The following is a 21,013-nucleotide window of genomic DNA, read 5'->3' as shown; positions in this document are numbered from 1 at the left end:
GAAAAGAAGGTTTATTTTCACGACTATCTCTCTCTCTCTTTCTCTCTCAACTAAGCGAGTTATTCTGCCGTTGTTTTGTTTTCACGACTCTCTCTTTCGTCTGAGCATTGTCCCGGTTTCTTCCGCAGACATTGAGTGTCGGAGCCCAGTGTCAGCTTTTCTACTTTTTCTAATTCTTGCGAGGTAAATAAAAACTTAACTTTTAATGCTCAGTAGCAGCTTTAACTTGATAAGCTTTGTCTTGATGATTCTGGCATGAGTAGTTCTCGAATTACTTTATATGCTAAAGGTGGAATATGATGAAAACTAATAGCTTGGAATTGTAATAGGCGTAGAATTACACTACCAGGATAAAATTTTAATAAAAATCTCTTCATTTATAAAAGATCGTGGCAATACACTAAGCACCAAATAAATAAACATATTTCTCCATTTACAAAAGGTCGTCGAGTACCCCTTTAGACAAAATTCAATAATATTTCCCTGTTTACATCCAAAAGCATAACACAATCTAAAGCTTCGTGAATGTGGGGGGTACAAATCCAGTTGTAATCTGTGTAGGTACGATCGTAGCGATACGAGATAGGCCGTGATACGCAGCAAATGGACGCAAATTTTGTTAGTGTAATATTGCTGGTGTTAGTACCTACCTCGATTTTGGCCGAGGATATTTTATTTTTTTGTAGAAAATTCGCTAAGTGCTTGTTGACAGGCTTCTATTTGTGTTCTGTACCTGTATATCTTTTTGTACCGAATACGTATAAAGCCTAAAGCTGAAATGTCGCTACGAACTGTAGTTGTGACTCACCCTGTTATTCATATTCTAAAATATGTTTTGTCTCTTTCTAGCAATTTCAAATATCATAAAGTGCGATGGCGAAAATATTTTAGCTAAAATTACCTATTTCAAATTATTTGAGAAGCGAGAGGTACTCTACTCAAATACCTAACAGATACAATATTCAATAAAGGATAGACAAGATTCCAGAATGGCAGCAATAGCACCCGCTCTTTGACCTTTGTCTCTGGACATTTAATGGAATAAATCAAAATACCACCCCGAGTAGGTTAGGTACCTACTCGGGGTGGTATTTTGATTTACTTACAATTTCTGCCGAGATGTTGAGGGATTCATAACAATTCTTAGAAGGATTAGGTAAAATTATTGGAAAACCAAAGCTCCTACGAAAACTACTTTGCCGTGATACCTAACTGTAATCCTGTAATGTAATCTACTGAAATACTGAAAGTTTATCTAAAACATTTGTTTCGATTTATATGTTTGTAAACATAGTATAACCAGCTTTAGCCCGCGACTTCGCCCGCGTTACATTTCCCACGAGCACATATATTTTTTCGCAATGGAAAGTACCCTATTGTCTTCTCCATAGTTCAAACTATATGTATGCGAAATTTCACAAAGTTTGTGTAAGAAGTTAAAACGTGAAAATTTTTACAGAGAAAATACTGGAACCGTTTAAATGAAATTCCATTTTGTGGTATATTTTATATTCTCATACAAAACATCAATATAGATAAAGTCCAAGACATTTATTAAATATGAATAACATATCTAATTTATAGTAGATACTTAGCAATAAATTACGAAACTTGTAAGTGTAAAATTATAACACTGGCCATATCGAATATTTTTAAAGAAAAATATGATATTAACCAATGATAAAACGAGATTTAAAATATTAAAACTAAGTTATCTAATACTATTCTTAAAAATATCAATGGCGTAACAGATCATTCACTGTATTAATAACAAAATTAGTAAATACATCCAAAAACTAGATAATTCAAACACTATTCGAAGTCCTATAATTCGGTTCTGTCAGATGATAGTTATAGTATGTAAACGTCGAAGCGAGATTTACATTTAGGAAGCCTAACCTAATTTGTTCTTACAAAGTATTGTTTCAACAATGGCACTCTTTTGACTATAACAAATATCACTTTTCTGTAAAGCTCCATATAACAACACAAAGGACATCAATTCCTGCATTATATTATAATTAAACATAATGTCATAAGTTAACTTAGTGGATGTGGAGTTAAAGGGGTTGTTATAGTTCCTGGTCTGGATCTTCAGCATCAGCGAGTTTGATGAGGCCTATGAAGCTTTTCTCTGGCTGCATGAGGGAGTGCCGGTCGCCGCCGGTGTTCTTGACCGAGAGTTTGTCACCAGCTCGGAGGAAGAGAGCGGAGGCCGAGAAGCAGGAGTTGGGCTTGTCGAGGATGTCGACGGAGTGCGAAGACTGCGCGCACTGCATCAGCGTCTCGGCGCCATTGCGGTGCAGCATCCAGGAGACCACGTCGTGGCTGTCCAAGTAGTATATCTGCGGAAGATATTGGCTAATTTAGATGGAAAAAATCTAGTGCGATATGCGCGCCGATGATGAAGAAGAGAAAGTAGGGAATCGGATCCTGGGTTCTGACGCTTTACGACGGCGGAAGAAACCGAAAACACTTTCAGATGCCAGAGAGACGTGTCACGCCAGAGTCGAGGTTGACAAGAAACTAAAATTATATACTAGCGGAATTAATATTTGTTATCTTTCAAATTCTAGGTATCATCATTTGTTTTTCATCCATAGGCTTTATAAATATGTCCATAAATATACCATACGTCCTAACTAACCAACCGAACACAGCCGATGTGGAATGACAGAGTAATATACATAGGGAAATGCAATTAAATGCATTAATATGTGCTAAATGCACACGTTGGTACAGCACAGAGCTGTAATCGAAAATTCGCCAAATTCAAGCACATGATTAACTTTTTGGGTAAGTGAATCATTGCTATATTCATAAACCAGATGCAAAGATTAGATAAGATAAACACATCCACATAATTTTGAAGATAGTAGAACTAATCAATATATCTTATTAGCGTAAGGAGCTGGTACGCGTAGTTTATCTAACGATGGATATAAATGTATGTACAGGAATGTAAACATGGTTATAAATTCGAAATTATCTGAATAACTTCAGCTCTGAAAACTACAATATTGTAAACTATATTATGTTGGCAGTATATTTTTTTTGCTACATAACGGTATTTTATATTATTTGTAAACAGTTGTACAATCCCTTAGCTTTAGTGTATCCCCGAATCTCCCATATATTAAAATTGTTGTAGCGAGTCCCTAATCGAGCGTGATTGGTTTATGAAAACCGAAATTAAAATCATCAATAATGTTTTTTCATCACATTTTCATTACAAATATAGATATTTATCTTCAGTGACTGTTTATTGGAGATAAACGGATCTACTTAGTATTATTTGCCTCACACTCTCTCTACCCAGGAGCTGTAGACCCCATAAAGTTAATTCAGAACCGTAGCGAAACTTAGTGGTGGCAGTGGTGGGACTGCGTGAATCAGAATTACCTGGACATAGACGAGGTATACTCCAGTATGGTGGACATGCACGTGCCCGCTCCGGGTCAGCGTGGGGCGAGAGTGGGGGGAGGCCAGCGTCCACGGCGAGGGGTACCACACGTCGTGGTGTGAGCCGTGAGCCACGCGAATCAGGCCGTTACCTGAAACAATAGATAAATATTTACTGTTTAATTATAATTCTGAATTTATTTTATTTTATTAGGCACACAGATTACCTTCAGACAATACTGTAAGTAATTTCATTCAACAATAGTTTTAAACGAATCTATAATCCAATATAGTGTACTCAATTCGCGTTATGTACCCCTATTTATTGTTAAGTCCTCCTTAAAACACAATGTACCTATCCTGTGTATAATGATGTATAGAACAAGTATGTGTCTGAACAAAATAGTCTTGATAAATAGGCAAACAAACGGACAACGATGTGATGCTATCTGTAGGAAAAACTATCTCACTTTCATCCTGGCGTGTACGCGCGTAAAAAATCAATTATTACATTTTGAATTTTTGCTAGGCTTTTACAACCAGCTGCCCGCCTGACGTCAACCCCCTTTGAGGATTCTAATATTATATTATATATAGGATTATAGTCTATCAGCTATAAAGGCATGTGACCCTTATTCGCTTCATACGAAATCTGCGGGAAAATAAACTATATGTACGTTATAAGCTACGGAACCCTAGAAATTACACAAGAGTTCTAACTCTCAAGAGCAATAAAGATTAATTTTAGTTTCCAAGAAGGAAAGAGCCTGTCATTAATTACAAAGTAAGTAGTTAAAGTTCTGATATTGCTAAAGTTTCTATATGACAAAGGAAAAGACGCCCTTGAAAAGACAATATGATCTTCAGTATTTTAATGTTGTAATGTAAACCTAGAAATAATGTACCTCTATTTATCGCTATCATGTATCTGAAAAGTACCTCTAACAACCTTTACCTGACACCAGGTAACATCCGAGTAGGTCAGTCGGTCAGGTAGGTCGTCATAATTTATCGCATTACTTACGCTGGTAATATTTTTTTATTGCATCTATACCTTCTACATTTCAAAGCACCTTGGCATATAATGTTGCTTTGTATTAAATATTGCTTAGTTTTGATCCCATTAAAACTATACATATAGTTACTGGCCCGCCACGTGCATGAGAAGTGGACCCAACATGGATTAGTATAGGCACTGTCTGATGAATGAAATGATGAAATTCTCAATTTTAGTCATATTGAACATCAACATATAATTCAAATAAATAAATGTCTTCGATAATTTTAAGTTAAAATTATTATGCGTATAAATTAAAATAATGACAACACTAATAAAATTAGGTTAAATTTTCTTATTTAAATCGATTTATTATACGTTGTTTATACATTTAGTTTCACCAAAAAAGATTTCTATATTTATATTTCTATAGATATTATTTATTGTCACCCGAAGGAAAAGCAAAAATCTGAGATTAAATTTGCCGATTCTGATATATAATACTAGCGCTCCTCACATTTCAGGACCAATAAGTAAGATATAACGGCGTCATAGCATTCATGTCTTGTATTCTTTACTTAAATTAGTACTACATAATTTCTCAAATCCAGCCGATTATACCTGGAACTACCTCTTCCAGATTCTAATAATAACGGCAGTTAAAATTGTACATTTCTTCCTACGTCGGTACACAGCTTACCTTTATAATGCTCGTGTATTTCAGGGCTGAGGTGGGAGGTGTTGCCATGGAAATGCGCCGCGATGAACGGCCGCCTTTCCTGGAAGCCAAACCACTTCTTGTCAATATGTTATTACCAAAATACCTAGTTAATTCAATCGGATAAATAAGGCTTAGGAACTTTGTGAAGATTTTCGTCGCGATTGGAAGGTAAATATTGTGATGGAGCGAACTAAGATCAAATAACAGATTTGTTTATTTAAATTAACCTTTCATGACTTAGGGAAAAGTACAGTAATAAAGTTACGTCATTTCTTTAAAGATAAAAATAATTGAGCTACAAATTCGCTAGTGCCGTAACTTCTTAGTACGAGTAATTAAGTAGATAAGTAATACTATTTAAAGACAGCTGCTAATACTATTTAAACTAAAACAAATTATCTAAAACAACAAGTTCGTCTCGTTTAAGCAATTAATCCTAACTGAGGTATCAACTAAACGCTAAATACGACTAGATTTACGGCTGCAATACAACAGGCGTGCTAAACACAGCGGTGGCATTCAAAAACAACTTCATATAGAAGATTCCTATACAAAGAAGATAAACATATTCCACGCAGTACACCAATTCAATGGCGGTGGTTCCGTTACCGATCGATTTTTTCATATATTAACAAAACCTTTCCCGGAAACATTACCGTTCGGGAATGAGGATCTTTCCTATTGCGAATTAACTTCATATTAGAAGACCCAGTTTTCTATAACAAACTCAGCAGGCAAACGAGAATGCCTGTTGGTACCTACCTAACCTATCTGATGGTAAGTAAACTCAATCAGTCCTTGAACAACACGGATTTACTCGATTTACTCAATCTTCTTGAAATTTTGCATACATGTAGGTCGAAGTACCTATTGAGAAGGACATATAGGCTATCTTTCATTCTGGAAAAATAACTGTTCACTTACGCGGGTAAAGCCGCAGGCAAAAGCTACTATGTAATAGTTATTTTCTTAAACATTAAGCAATATATACCTCATTGTCGCTATTCCGGGCGGTCCGCACGACGGCATGCATGGGCGGCTTCGTAGACAAACTGTCCAGGCTCGCTGAGAACTTCTTGGTTTTACGTCTGCAAATAATGAACATTTTGTTACTCATTTGTCTCTATAGAAAAGGTCTACCTACTTGAACTGGGAGCGGTGCAGGCAAGTCAATATTAAAAAAATATTATATATTAATATTAACAAACAGCCAATTTTCCAAGGAAATAGTAGTGTTTTCCGGAATGAAAATATTCCGTGCTTCTAACTACATAATATATGCGGTCGACAACTACATTATGTAGAATGTCAATTTAATGGACCTGACATAAATAAATTGAATTATCGCTTTCGTATTCTTAATAAATTATTGTCATTAATCAATACAAAAAAAACATAGGCCATGTTGTTTTTCCTCAAATAATGTACATCAATAAAAAATACAGAAGTATTCGCTAAAAACAATAGCTATCTAGCTATCCACCCCATCCCTTACCACAGTGGGTGACCCGGAAAAGGGTTAGAAAGTCCTAAAGAAACACAAATTACAAATAAATGTAACGAATTCTTTTCATCTTCAAATTAAACGTAATCATAAATTTAATTACCAAGTAATTAATTTCAGCTGAGTATTACATTGCAAGAAGTAATCAAAACTTGAGTAGGTACTGTTGATGTTTCTTAGCGGCCGTCGAGAGGCACTCGTAGTTGGTAGAATATTACAACGTTATATAGTATTCCAAAGACCGCACGCTTGTAGATTTTAATCTAAGTTAGTGTACTTATCATAGCTTCATTATCGTTGGCACTTTAGATACCTTAGATACTTTACAAACTATCTAAGGAGGAGGTTGCATTGTTTAAAAATATATATATTTGTTGGTTTCTATTTCGAGATAAAAGGAGATAAGTAGTAGAATTGAGACTACGTCAAATAAAGTGACGAAAGAAGACATCGTTTTTATCAAGAATATTGTGAATTCGTGAACATGTAGGTATGTTCAGCTATATAAATTGTACGTGATACTTTCACAAAAATATTGTGAACTAGCTTTTGCCCGCGGCTTCGCCCGTGTGAATTTCATAGCAAAATCTCAGTAATTTTTTTATCACGTATTTACCGGGATGAAATGTATCTAATTTTCCTACAGGACCCGCCTCATTTTCCGGGATTAAATGTCTATAAGATGTTAACCCGGGATTGTGAGGCATTTTTCATTCATAATTAGTTTTTCAATTATCCTACGGGAACCTGACCATTTACCGGGATGAAATGTATCTAAGATGTTAACCCGGTATATAAGGTACTACATACCAAATTTTAAGCAAATCGGTCTAGTAGATTTCGAATGATGCGCGTTCCGACAGACAGACAGACAGACAAAAATTTCCAAAACTATATTTTCGTCATCTATATCATTAACTAAGTATATTCCATGAAGAATTTTAAAAAAATATCCAATGTACAAATTTGGCCTTTTTTCAATTTTATTATATGTATATTGATACCCACAATTTCATGATAATACCTATTACATTCTCAATTTAAAAGTTGAAAGATGGCGCCCAAACGGAAAATTATTAGATTTTAGGGAAGGTTTTCGTTTTAATAAAAAGTCAAGATGTGACGATATGGCGATGGCGATCGAAAATATCTCGTGCCTATTGAAATTATACTCTGTGGGTGTATGGACTAGGTATTATCTCGTATTGACACCACCAAATAATTAAGAACACAGAAGTGGGATAGTATCGGCCTTCATCACGTGGTCACTCCCACCTGGTGACCTTTAAGATTCCATTTCATCTTTAATTATTTCCTAGTTAAAGAGACTACGTATTTTAGAATTCCCTTTATAATACGGCAAGTACGACGTTAAACAGAATAAAACATTTTTAGCGTTCATGTAAGTAGGTACATTGTAATCTACCTTAATATTAAATTAGATTCGCTTTAGTGTATTTTTAAAATGATATTGTCTTGAGTTTCATGTTATTTAAAACTAGTATGTGTAAGGAACCAGTATAATTGAAACTCGAGCACATTTTTGTGGCTGAATTTGATATCCACCACCGCCAGGTGAGGTTGGAATCTCCATGGAATACGCGGTATTCAATGACATGTATAATTGTATATATATATTCGTTATCCCCGACGAAAAACAAGGGATGTTATGGATATTTTAATACATTTTACATGAATTCTGTATATTTGGAATGAGATTTTTTTTAGAAGTAAGTAATATACAAATTTTCAATGGTAAAATATTCCGAGAATAGGTGATGTCCCAAATGAAGCAGACCCGGTTTGAGAGCGGTGTTTTTTGAATTTCTATACGAAATGACCCCGACGGTCATATTTTTATGATTAAATATTACAATGTCACTGTTAAAATAGAAACTATGTAAAGCTATAATTGCTTTAGCAATTCAATGACCTGCAGCCTTACTCTCGAATCACAATCCCAATATACGATCCCAATCTCAATGCAAGAAACGTCATTTGGCACTCTTGAATTTAACACTAGCGCCACATTGGTGCGGATATTGAATGAACTAAATTTCATTGGGATTGAGTTTTGGAACTTGAGATCGTTACTCTTGAAGCCACTTTGACAGCTCCATATTGCGTTGAAATTGTGTTATTATTGGATATTGTAACAATAGCGAAAGAGTAACTTTGTTAGAATTGAGTTAACATTTTAGCTGTGAAAAAGTGCATAAAATGGTTCGTTTGGTGTTGCAAAGCGTAATTCTTAGTGATGTCTATAGGAAGGATTTGCGAGAAACTCGTAATTTGCGTAGGAATGCTCGATACGCCGATAAAACCCTTGCTATGACTGACGACGAGTTTAAGCGAAATTATTGTGTCACCAAGGCATTTTTTTATGGATTGTGCTAAGAATTTGAACCCTTAATGCAAACTCCAAAAACGAGAAATGATATCAGTAAAAAATACAAGGTAATTTTGTTTGAAATTATGTGTTTGTTTGTGAACTGAAACACAAAAGAACCTGTGTTTAATTGGTTTTGGTTTACAGATACTAATAGCTCTTTCATTCTTTGCGACTGGCGGGATACTAGGTACTCCCATGTCACAGCAATCATTATCTCGAGCATTGAGGGATGTGACTGCAGCATTAAACAGCCCGAGTGTTCTGCATAAAAACATAAAATATAGAGTGTTACATTATTACCCTGTTGTAGCAACAAAAATTATAAACACTTGCTGCATGCTCCACAATATGTGCAACCGGGCACATTTAATAGTGGAAGATGATGAGAACCCTAATAACATACAGACCTAACTGTTGATGTAGAACCCGCACTACAAGAAAGAGATGGAGCTTCTATAGAGCTGCAAAGGGATACCCCTTAGAAGCTAGAGCAAATCTTGTGCGACAATTGTGGGCAGCATGTGGTGTGTGATAATGAGTAATATTTGGTTGGGAATATCCTCACAGGAAGTATAAAAACAATCATTAAGTTAAAAAAATATATTTATTGTTTATAATCTTTATTGACCTAAAATACAGAGAACACTAATATAATTTGTATTTAATAAATTATTATTTAAATAACATTTAAAAATCTACACAAAACTTCATAAATATTAGTATGGAATCATATAATGCCTACAAAACTTTTTTCGCCTTGCTGCTCGCTGTGTTCTACCTGCAGCCCTACCTCCACAGGAGGCTGTGGATTATGAATATGAATTTCTTGCTCTATTTCCAGGGTTTCAGTGGCAGCCTGTGATGTGGATAGCAGGTCTATTAATTTAGAAGGGCGAGACTGCAAAAGAAAGGAAGTTATTATATATCACATAACTGAATTATGCACATAGATGTATATTACAATTGTGTGCAAAATGAATTATTTGTTTTTTACTGTTATTTTACTATATTTTTTTCCTTTAACTTTTATTTCAATGTTGAATGTATTCAGCGGATCATTATTATAATTTATGTATTTTTTTTTTATTTAAATAAACATTTGTTACAAATAAATTCAAGCCCTTTTGGCATAAGAAAGACCAATACTATAATGAATAAACAAATATAATGTAATTTTTTATTTTACTCACATTACTTTGTGGAAAGGGGTCTACAGCCATTCCTCTGGTACCTGTGGCAAGAGAGTCACCCATCACCCATGACTGCCACTGACTGCCACAAATAAATAAAAAGTAGTGACAGCCCTAGCACCATATCTAAGTTACCGCCAGTGCGCCTCATGGACTGAGCCCGTTGCACAGCTTCTTCAAGGCAGACTTCTTTTCTGCCCAAACCATGAAAAGGAAATAATTATGATTTAGTACATGACTAATATTGATAGATATTTAACTTTACTCAAGTATTTCATTGCTAGCTAACCTTAGCCCAGCATATTATTCTACTTTAAGATCACTTTTACAACATTAAATTGCTAGTTAATAATAAACATATTCACAACATACATACTAATAAAAATACGTACCTTGATTTCGGAGTGTAAACAAAGAAGAAACAACGTTGTTGTGCCGTGAATATTGTAGCAACTTTAAACTTCATTTTTGGTAACTTCGTCCCAAAAATTAATTTCGACAAATTTAAGAGTGCCGAGCACTTAAAACACAATATTGATTTTCATCTTCAGCTGATTGATTTATTTCTTTTTGTATAGGTTTAATAAGTAAGTGTAACCGGCCGTCGGCTGGTTGTTTTATGTTATGACTTTTTTTTTGTAAACTCTACACATGTTGAGACACAGGAATAAACTCATACAGCCAAATAAGCCGATTCAAAAATTTAATTTGATCATTCTTGTCTAAAAAATATGTTATTAGTAAGAAATAAGCATTTTTGATAAAAGTACCTCTGAATATAAATAATTTTCTTTAAAATAACTTAAATTCTATAATTTTTATTAAAGTTTTCGTTCATTCATTTGTTCTATTTCCGTGGCTGACAGATTGATGTCATGTTGACGTACAGTGGAATCGACAATTACGACACAATCCCAATGCCAATACAATCGCAATAGTAATGACTTCAAGAGTAACAAACAAAATTGTGATTGGAATTGCATTGAGACTAAATTGAGATTGAGATTGATTTCGAGAGTAAGCCTGCTGGAGGCTTACTCTCGAATCACAATCCCAATATACGATCCCAATCTCAATGCAAGAAACGTCATTTGGCACTCTTGAATTTAACACTAGCGCCACATTGGTGCGGATATTGAATGAACTAAATTTCATTGGGATTGAGTTTTGGAACTTGAGATCGTTACTCTTGAAGCCACTTTGACAGCTCCATATTGCGTTGAAATTGTGTTGTTATTGGATATTGTAACAATAGCGAAAGAGTAACTTTGTTAGAATTGAGTTAACATTTTAGCTGTGAAAAAGTGCATAAAATGGTTCGTTTGGTGTTGCAAAGCGTAATTCTTAGTGATGTCTATAGGAAGGATTCGCGAGAAACTCGTAATTTGCGTAGGAATGCTCGATACGCCGATAAAACCCTTGCTATGACTGACGACGAGTTTAAGCGAAATTATTGTGTCACCAAGGCATTTTTTTATGGATTGTGCTAAGAATTTGAACCCTTGATGCAAACTACAAAAACGAGAAATGATATCAGTAAAAAATACAAGGTAATTTTGTTTGAAATTATGTGTTTGTTTGTGATACTGAAACACAAAAGAACCTGTGTTTAATAAATTGGTTTTGGTTTACAGATACTAATAGCACTTTCATTCTTTGCGACTGGCGGGATACTAGGTACTCCCATGTCACAGCAATCATTATCTCGAGCATTGAGGGATGTGAGTGCAGCATTAAACAGCCCGAGTGTTCTGCATAAACACATAATATATAGAGTGTTACATTATTACCCTGTTGTAGCAACAAAAATTATAAACACTTGCTGCATGCTCCACAATATGTGTAACCGGGCACATTTAATAGTGGAAGATGATGAGAACCCTAATAACATACAGACCTAACTGTTGATGTAGAACCTGCACTACAAGAAAGAGATGGAGCTTCTATAGAGCTGCAAAGGGGTATAGAAGCTAGAGCAAATCTTGTGCGACAATTGTGGGCAGCATGTGGTGTGTGATAATGAGTAATATTTGGTTGGGAATATCCTCACAGGAAGTATAAAAACAATCATTATTTAAAAAATATATTTATTGTTTATAATCTTTATTGACCTAAAATACAGAGAACACTAATATAATTTGTAATAATTAATAAATTATTATTTAAATAACATTTAAAAATCTACACAAAACTTCATAAATATTAGTATGGAATCATATAATGCCTACAAAACTTTTTTCACCTTGCTGCTCGCTGTGTTCTACCTGCAGCCCTGCCTCCACAGGAGGCTGTGGATTATGAATATGAATTTCTTGCTCTATTTCCAGGGTTTCAGTGGCAGCCTGTGATGTGGATGGCAGGTCTATTAATTTAGAAGGGCGAGACTGCAAAAGAAAGGAAGTTATTATATATCACATAACTGAATTAGATGTATATTACAATTGTGTGCAAAATGAATTATTTGTTTTTTACTGTTATTTTACTATAATTTTTTCCTTTAACTTTTATTTCAATGTTGAATGTATTCAGCGGATCATTATTATAATTTATGTATTTTTTTAAATTTAAATAAACATTTGTTACAAATAAATTCAAGCCCTTTTGGCATAAGAAAGACCAATACTATAATGAATAAACAAATATAATGTAATTTTTTATTTTACTCACATTACTTTGTGGAAAGGGGTCTACAGCTATTCCCCTGGTACCTGTGGCAAGAGAGTCACCCACCACCCATGACTGCCACTGACTGCCACAAATAAATAAAAAGTAGTGACAGCCCTAGCACCATATCTAAGCTACCGCCAGTGCGCCTCATGGACTGAGCCCGTTGCACAGCTTCTTCAAGGCAGACTTCTTTTCTGCCCAATACTAAACCATGAAAAGGAAATAATTATGATTTAGTACATGACTAATATTGATAGATATTTAACTTTACTCAAGTATTTCATTGCTAGCTAACCTTAGCCCAGCATATTATTCTACTTTAAGATCACTTTTACAACATTAAATCGCTAGTTAATAATAAACATTCACAACATACATACTAATAAAAATACGTACCTTAATTTCGGAGTGTAAACAAAGAAGAAACAACGTTGTTGTGCCGTGAATATTGTAGCAACTTTAAACTTCATTTTTGGTAACTTCGTCCCACAAACTTAAGAGCGCCGAGCACTTAAAACACAATATGGATTTTCAGCTTCAGCTGATTGATTTATTTCTTTTTGTATAGGTTTAATAAGTAAGTGTAACCGGCCGTCGGCTGGTTGTTTTATGTTATGACTTTTTTTTGTAAACTCTACACATGTTGAGACACAGGAATAAACTCATACAGCCAAATAAGCCGATTCAAAAATTTAATTTGATCATTCTTGTCTAAAAAATATGTTATTAGTAAGAAATAAGCATTTTTGATAAAAGTACCTCTGAATATAAATAATTTTCTTTAAAATTACTTAAATTTTATAATTTTTATTAAAGTTTTCGTTCATTCATTTGTTCTATTTCCGTGGCTGACAGGTTGATGTCATGTTGACGTACAGTGGAATCGACAATTACGAGACAATCCCAATGCCAATACAATCGCAATAGTAATGACTTCAAGAGTAACAAACAAAATTGTGATTGGAATTGCATTGAGACTAAATTGAGATTGAGATTGATTTCGAGAGTAAGCCCACTGGAAAACGATCTCTTTCGCAGGCCATTGAGTCGATATCGGTTTATTGGTGTTTATATTTAACCGAAATTGTATTAGCCCTCGTAAAGTGGGGTTTAGCGATAAAATCTGTTTTAAAACAGGGTAATTTCGAACTCGATAATTTATAGAACAAATATAAATAATAGTTTAAATTATTTTTATTATTAAAAGTATAATTATTTTTATTTCCTGTTAATTACATAGGTTTGGATACTACCTACAATATTTTACGGTTTCCTAGAAAAGTAGATATCAAAACATTAAAAAAAAATTAGACGGATTGGTGATGTAATTTGATAACATTTGCGGTCTTTTGCATTTTTATGTATTTAATCTTTAATTTAATTTCTTATATTTCAGAATACTCATTAGTTATTTGGTGGCTCAAGTCCGTGTATTTGAAGATACTTTCTAAGTATACAAAGTTTATCTTGCCCCGAGCAAATTATTAGTCTTGCTCTTGACTCAAAAGGAATAAAAATATTGTTAGAATAATTTTCTCTGAAATCCTTTAAGAACATTACAATTTAGCAGTGTTATTACTTTAAGTAAATTTTTTTTGGTATCCTTATCATTTATTCTTATCATTCTTTGTTGAGAAATGGAGTTGTTTAGTATAGCAGAGTAATCTTTTAATCACATAGTTATATTAATATAGGTACCCATAGTTATCTGTCCTGCACCATAAACCCAAATGTTTATATCATCCATAGAGCAACACGCCCATGCTCCTTGCCACCGGATGTCATGTCTAGACTTTTTTCGCGGTAACTGTATCTAGTGGAAGTTAGCCCAGTAATTTAATCCATCACATTTTTCTGATTCTGGTGTGACTCAAATTCAAGTCTGTATTCGACAAGGTAAAAAAAAAAACTTAAAACTAAGTCTACCGCTAATTTCCAAAGCTCAGGTGATTTTACGGCCTCCTGCCTGACATCAATCTCTTTGGGTATGCTAGCATTTCATATCAGCTGCAAAGGATTTGTATCTCTTAATCACCTAATAACTATGCGTCCATAGGTATTCCTGTGGAGTTCCTGCTTCTATGGATTAGTAATTATCAGAACCACACGCCTAGTAGATGTCTGCAATGCTGCCTTACCTCTCATCAGTTTTAGCCAAAACGCGCGGCGACGCGACCTGCTCCACCGCGTCGGACGTCGTGTCCGGGAACACGTGGCGTTTGTCGCGCGACAAATGCTGTTCCGTGGATGTCGGCAACGTCGGCAACCCTGTTAGAAAATTCGAATTATGATTAGAACATTTGCCAGATATAACTTTTTATTTTTACAATCATCATTATTTAAAAAATATATCCGTCAATTATTATCTCCAGTCTATACGTTGAATAATAAACTTTTTCAATATAAGTTAATAATTATAGTAACCTATATCGGGGTTCTCAGGGTTCTCGTTAATCATCTTTTTGATCTGCCTGATGTTGTTGATGAGCGCCTGGTCGTCCTTCTCGAACAGCACTGAGTCTGCGAAGTCTGCGGGTTTCAGCTTCACCATGTTGGTCGTGCCAATCTGTTGACAACACACGTCAACTTTTGAGAATTAATTCTCATATGCGTGAATAATTTTTGTTAGACTTTTCCAAAAACTTTACAAATAGTAGTAAATACATATCTTATGTTATGAATAATTATGTAGCGGGAGATATAAATAATAAATGAAAATCGAAGGTCGAAACAGTGTGAAATAAAAAGGCAACAGAAATGTTGTTGTGTTTCACTTTAGTTAGTGACTACGACTCTAAGCGACGAGGAATAGAACTGTAAGGAAATAATAAATAAGTAAATTCCCAACCAAGAACCAGTTATATCGTTTTCCATCTTGATCCAACGCATCTTGATCGAGATCGAACGCTTACACCGAAATTTTAATGTTTGTGACAAGGAATAGGAATGCTTATGCGTTACAATAATACGATTTTTCATAATGTACTTGAGTGTGTACAATTGAGTTCTTCCTTCAATACACCAGTACAGCCTGGCCATAATAATATTTCATCGAAGAGTGATAAAAACCGGTCTGATTTAATAAAAAAAAGTATTATTAAATTGCTAATTAATGTGGTAGAATATAAATTAGCTATCAAACCACATCTCAAAAGCTTCCAAGTATCAGTACCCATTAGCTGAGAGATAAACAAAACTTTATGGTCCTTCTCCACTAGGCTGTGGTAAAATATTTTAAGCTGAAGAGTTTTTATACGATTTTCTTCATAATACTTGTTAGGAAAAATAATTTTATCACCAACATCAGTGTCCATACTCCAATTAAAATGTGTGACATTAAATGAATATATGTACGTGCCATACCTACATGGATGGGCAATACATTCATAAACTAAACAATGAATGCAATGCATTTTGTAGCTCATTTGTTTTAAGTAAGTATATCTAGTTTCCATTGTTATATACCTAATTATATTTATTTTCAAGTTTTCTGCATAAGAATTTAGTTGAGATGCGAAACTATCTTTTATTCCGTGCAGAACATGCATGACATTTTAAGTGGAGTTTTAAAAGTTCGACTGTGTCTGTATCTCTGTCTCTGTTTTTGGCAGCGTTATTCTCAATATTACGATTTACGATCGTATGTTTGAAAAGTGACTAAAATTTCGGGACACCCCAGAAATTATTAAATGTTTTTTTTTTTTGATTGTAATTTATCAACTGTTTATTCAGTTATCAAAGATGGAAGAGCACCTTTAACAACGATTACAGATAATATTGGCAACAGTAAACATTCGGGCCGCTTTTGTTTATTTTCGTGGCACTATCTTTGTAGGTCGACGTAATTCTGGTTCATTTTGTTTTTATATGTCAAGTTATCGCATTGTTTTGGAGTTAATTAAGAAATAATATGTCTTGCTTTTATTTTACCGTCAAAGATTTTTTTCATTGTATATAGTAGGTACATATAATAATTCTTCTAACCTCTTACTCTGTCCCCGGGCAGATTTCTTATGTGATAATTATTTATTGATGTTTATTATTTTCTTTTATGATTTGTTAAAACACAAAATGATTGTAAATAATCATCGCCAGTATGTATCATTTATGGTGATAAATAACAGAAACGCAATAGAATTAATTTCCATAAATCTAATCTAGCTGTGTCACTGTTACATTGCTTAAGTAAGAATAATATCAACAAATTTCCACAAATTTCTTTAGTTGTTTTATACAAGCTTTTATTATATAGTCTCTATAATCAAATAATGCAAGTTGACAGAAAAAAAATTATAGTAAGAATAGAACCACCCGGCAGGGCAGGTAGACGACATCCGAATTATTCCCAATATTGCGTTTTGTGGAGCTGCGGCCGCCGTTCTGCCTGATGACGCCATTTCGTCTATTGTTGTGTCAAGTAATAACAATTAGTTTACCCTGACTTACAGTACAATAGGTCTTTACAATATACTAATTACGAGATTTGGAGTTTGTATGGATGATGAATAGGAATCTTCCTGTTAAAGATAGTTGAAGTTTTAACGGCAAGTTGGATTTTGAAAGTTATAATAAGTAGTTTTGTCAAGAAATTGGGGAAATACTGAGAGTAAACCCACCCGTATTAAGTACTAGCGGCCCGACCCGGCTTCGCTTACCTTAATAAATTATACGCCTAAACGTTCCTCAGGAATCAAACTATCTATTAAAAAACCCGCATCAAAAGCCGTTACGTAATGTTAAAGATATAAGCATACTGGACAGAAGGACAGCGGCAACCTACTTTGTAGTATGATAGAAGTGTGTAGTAACTTCCAGCAATCATCAAATTTCCAAGATCACTCAGTAGCACTTCCTTAGTGCCCTTGAAACGTCTGATACACTTCCGTAAGTTCGATATTATTACATTAGCGCTCCGGTGGCGGATTTGGTAAATTACATGATAATCTTCAAGCAAACAATTACAATTGTTCCAAAGGCTTATCCCTGCTTTGGGAGCGCAGGGATTTAAAGGATTTTGTGTAAAAATATTGCTCAGGAATTTACGAAGATTTCACAAGCTGCCTATAAGGCAAACGTCCACAGACGCGCCTTCTAATGCTACTCCTAAAGTGAGGGAGACACTAACCTTATTTCTATTCCTGTCGTAGTCCTGGTACCAGTCGCCGCTCTCGGCATCATCATACATGTCCTCGTCTTCCTCATCGTCTGTGTCGTCGTCCTCCAACACGGTGAGGCCCCGCAGCTCGTCCAGGGACTCGTCTGGGAGGCCCTTGTTGTCCTTGGGACTGTCGTCGTCAGTGTAGATCTGGAAATAAAAGACGAACGATCATTATCATCATTGTATAGTTGAATTTATTCATTCGGTTTCGCACCGTGTATTTTTCGGATGGTCCCCAAAGCATTTACAGCTGCGATGCGTAAAACTTTTTCGGGAATATTGATTAATAAATCCTATTTTAAATAAAGGCCGTGGGATAGCTCCCCTATGAAATACATTTGAGAAAGAAGTTTAGTTATAATTTATAATCGATTTGGGACACTGATCAAATCAGTTTCTTTCGGCATTTCTTCTCAGTTGTGGTCGTTCCGAAATGCCAGTAGTTTGTAGCTTGTGAGAAATTACTATTTAATTTATATTAAATAGTAATTTCTCACAAGCTGATAGCACAAGCAATTGACGTGCCTGTGAAGGCCTAATTTCTGAATAAATTTATTTGAATTTTAATTTGGGAGTGAAAAAAATACTGCTCTATTCAATAAGTTCATCTCCGATGATTTAATTTGTCTTACACTCGGTTCTTTACAACCGTCAATTACGTTTAAACTGCTTTACAATTCTATTTTAAAATCTCTAGACTAGGCAAAAAGTCACTTGTCTAGGTAGTATTGGTTACGTATATAAATAGGTATATATAGATACTAAAATTCCAATAAAATATTTTACTGGCGGTTTGATGCGATATGGATGTGGTCACCATCGAAATAAATGTGGCCGCATTTGCTCGAACGCAATTAAAAAACGAGCCCTTGAAACACAGAAGTACCAAGCGACCATGCGTATAATGATCGTTCTTTTTCACTCCCTCGTATTAATTAAATACATGAGCAAACGAGCCAGCTATAAGGCCCAGTGTAGAATGACCAGGTAAGCGTATCAATGTTACTATATAAATAAACTATGAATCGAACGAAATTCGAAATTGTTTAAGCATATGCTCCCAGCTTTATATCATTACGATTTTGTACCTAAAATGTATTTGATGCAATACTCTTAAACGATTTATAGCAAAGTGATCCTCTGTTTTGAAGTCGCAAAACGTACAGTCATACAATGTATCCAGTTTGCCGATGAAATGTTATGCTATACTTAAACGAAAATGGTGATTGAAACGAAGTGAAATGCTCCAATATCCCTGTTATAGTATGCTATTATTGGATTCAACGCTGTTTTCAAGAAGCAATAGCGTGTTGTTTTGAAATAAATAATTTAACACTTTAGTAGATATACAGTTGAGAATCGAATGGTGGGTCAAAGTGCTTAAGATGTTGTCATAAAATAAAATTCTTTATTTCAAACAAAAACGCCCATATACAGATCAAAGATAGTAAGATCTTTATTGAGATCCTTATTGTATATAGATAAAATTAATTTATCTTGAATTAATTATTTTATTTATGTAAAAGAAAGGTCAGTCTCTTAAAATCTCTGTATCCATCCTTTCGTTTATGAGCTTCACGCTCCACAACATTGCATTGAGGTTTATAACGCAGTTGGTAAACTTGACATATAATTTACAAATTATTTATATAAAAAAGTAATAATTATTATGTTAAATAAAGTTTCTAAGTAACAGATCCTGAAACGAGATCCATTTAAACAGAAAGCTTTCAAAAGTTTTTCAATTAACGAGTAAACAATAAACGTAATGTTTTAGTTTAGATTACAAGGCTTCAATAGAGGACTGTTTTAAAGGTTTGATTTAGAGGACTGTTTTGACTGTTTGTTACAGCAAGTTTATTTAGGATTGTAGTCTTTATAAGTGCTCTTCGCCCGAGGTAAAATATTAGGTATCTTACATAATTTATCTTGGTAATTCTTCCAAATACCTTATGTGTATTTTTGACTGGACGTACTTAGTACGTAATAGCTACCACACAGGCCTCTGACATAAATAAGAGCTGCCTTTAGACCTATAATTTTGTACTTTTGTATAAAGAAAATATTTTTGATTTAAATAAATATAAAGCTAGATTTATTAAACGTTATAGTTCTAAAATCATATGTAATGTGAACATGAAAAATATATGGATATATGATAACTCAATACTCATGTAACTCATTGCATTACTGGAATAAAATCGAATCTCACCTTTTTCCCAATTGTAAGTCACATTTTTGTGCAGCATGTTACAATTTTTATTACAGCAAATCTTGAGAAAGCTATAAAGAAATTGGCGCAAAGATTTTCTACTTGATTTCAAAAGCACATAATATATCAACGATTTGCTTCAACAGAAACGGAGCCAACTCAAATATATTTAGATTTATGTCTGCTATCAATTTGTTCTCGAAATTGTATTTGACAGCCGGCGAATGCTGAATTAGGTACCGTAACTCGTTACTATTTCGGTACAAACATTCGTAGTAATATTATGTAACATATGCGTATGGTTCAGATCTGCGTCTAATGGGAAATAGACCATAACCATTTGATAGTGAAGCGAATAGGTACAACTCAAACTATTGCTGCACCTTGGTTTGGTAAACTGAATATTTTGTGAAATATTCAGTACTTTTAAGATGTTACCTTACCACAGTAAGTACCTAACATCTTAAAAGTAATATCGTAAAGCTATCTTCACTAAAAAGAGAATGTTAAATTATGAAATCAATCTTCTTGTAGTTTTGCTTTTCATTCCTTTATAACATTGGAAGCGGTCCATAAAACAACTTTTATGACACAAGGTTGAGTGGTTCGGTACAAACTAAGCGACACACAATATAGACTTTAGTTCAGCATTTGCGGACTTTTGAGGTAACACACTGAATTTGAATTGTTTAATGATGGCTAAGATATAAATAATCATTTGTAATAACATTTTTTTTCTCACAGGACATTTGCTTGTTATCCTACTTAAT

General features: G+C 34.2%; 1 protein-coding gene and 1 long non-coding RNA gene across 3 annotated transcripts in view; both read right to left on the bottom strand.

Annotated features, from left to right (window-relative positions):
* Positions 1-1,492: 1,492 nt before the first annotated feature.
* Positions 1,493-21,013, bottom strand: part of egr (eiger) — a 33,365-nt gene continuing 13,844 nt past the window's right edge. Inside the window, exons 2-8 of the mRNA XM_053757781.2 lie at positions 17,999-18,178; positions 15,298-15,439; positions 15,012-15,141; positions 6,112-6,208; positions 5,100-5,178; positions 3,403-3,554; positions 1,493-2,345 (exon numbers count right to left, since the gene is read on the bottom strand). Coding sequence (XP_053613756.1) covers positions 2,073-2,345; positions 3,403-3,554; positions 5,100-5,178; positions 6,112-6,208; positions 15,012-15,141; positions 15,298-15,439; positions 17,999-18,178 — 1,053 coding nt within the window. The 3' untranslated portion in view covers positions 1,493-2,072. The remainder of the gene's footprint in view (positions 2,346-3,402; positions 3,555-5,099; positions 5,179-6,111; positions 6,209-15,011; positions 15,142-15,297; positions 15,440-17,998; positions 18,179-21,013) is intronic.
* On the bottom strand, positions 9,183-13,886 carry LOC128677147 (uncharacterized). Of its 2 annotated transcripts, XR_008405508.2 has the most exons (5): positions 13,270-13,886; positions 12,874-13,077; positions 10,599-12,590; positions 10,207-10,400; positions 9,183-9,914 (listed from the first exon to the last, which is right to left on the bottom strand). It is a non-coding gene; the product is annotated as an uncharacterized LOC128677147 (long non-coding RNA). The 2 variants fall into 2 exon arrangements; XR_008405507.2 differs by having other exon boundaries at positions 12,874-13,886.

The sequence above is a fragment of the Plodia interpunctella genome, chromosome 2 (genome assembly GCF_027563975.2).
Source record: "Plodia interpunctella isolate USDA-ARS_2022_Savannah chromosome 2, ilPloInte3.2, whole genome shotgun sequence".
NCBI classification, from domain to species: domain Eukaryota; kingdom Metazoa; phylum Arthropoda; class Insecta; order Lepidoptera; family Pyralidae; genus Plodia; species Plodia interpunctella.
This window is presented reverse-complemented; position numbering and strand designations above follow the sequence as displayed.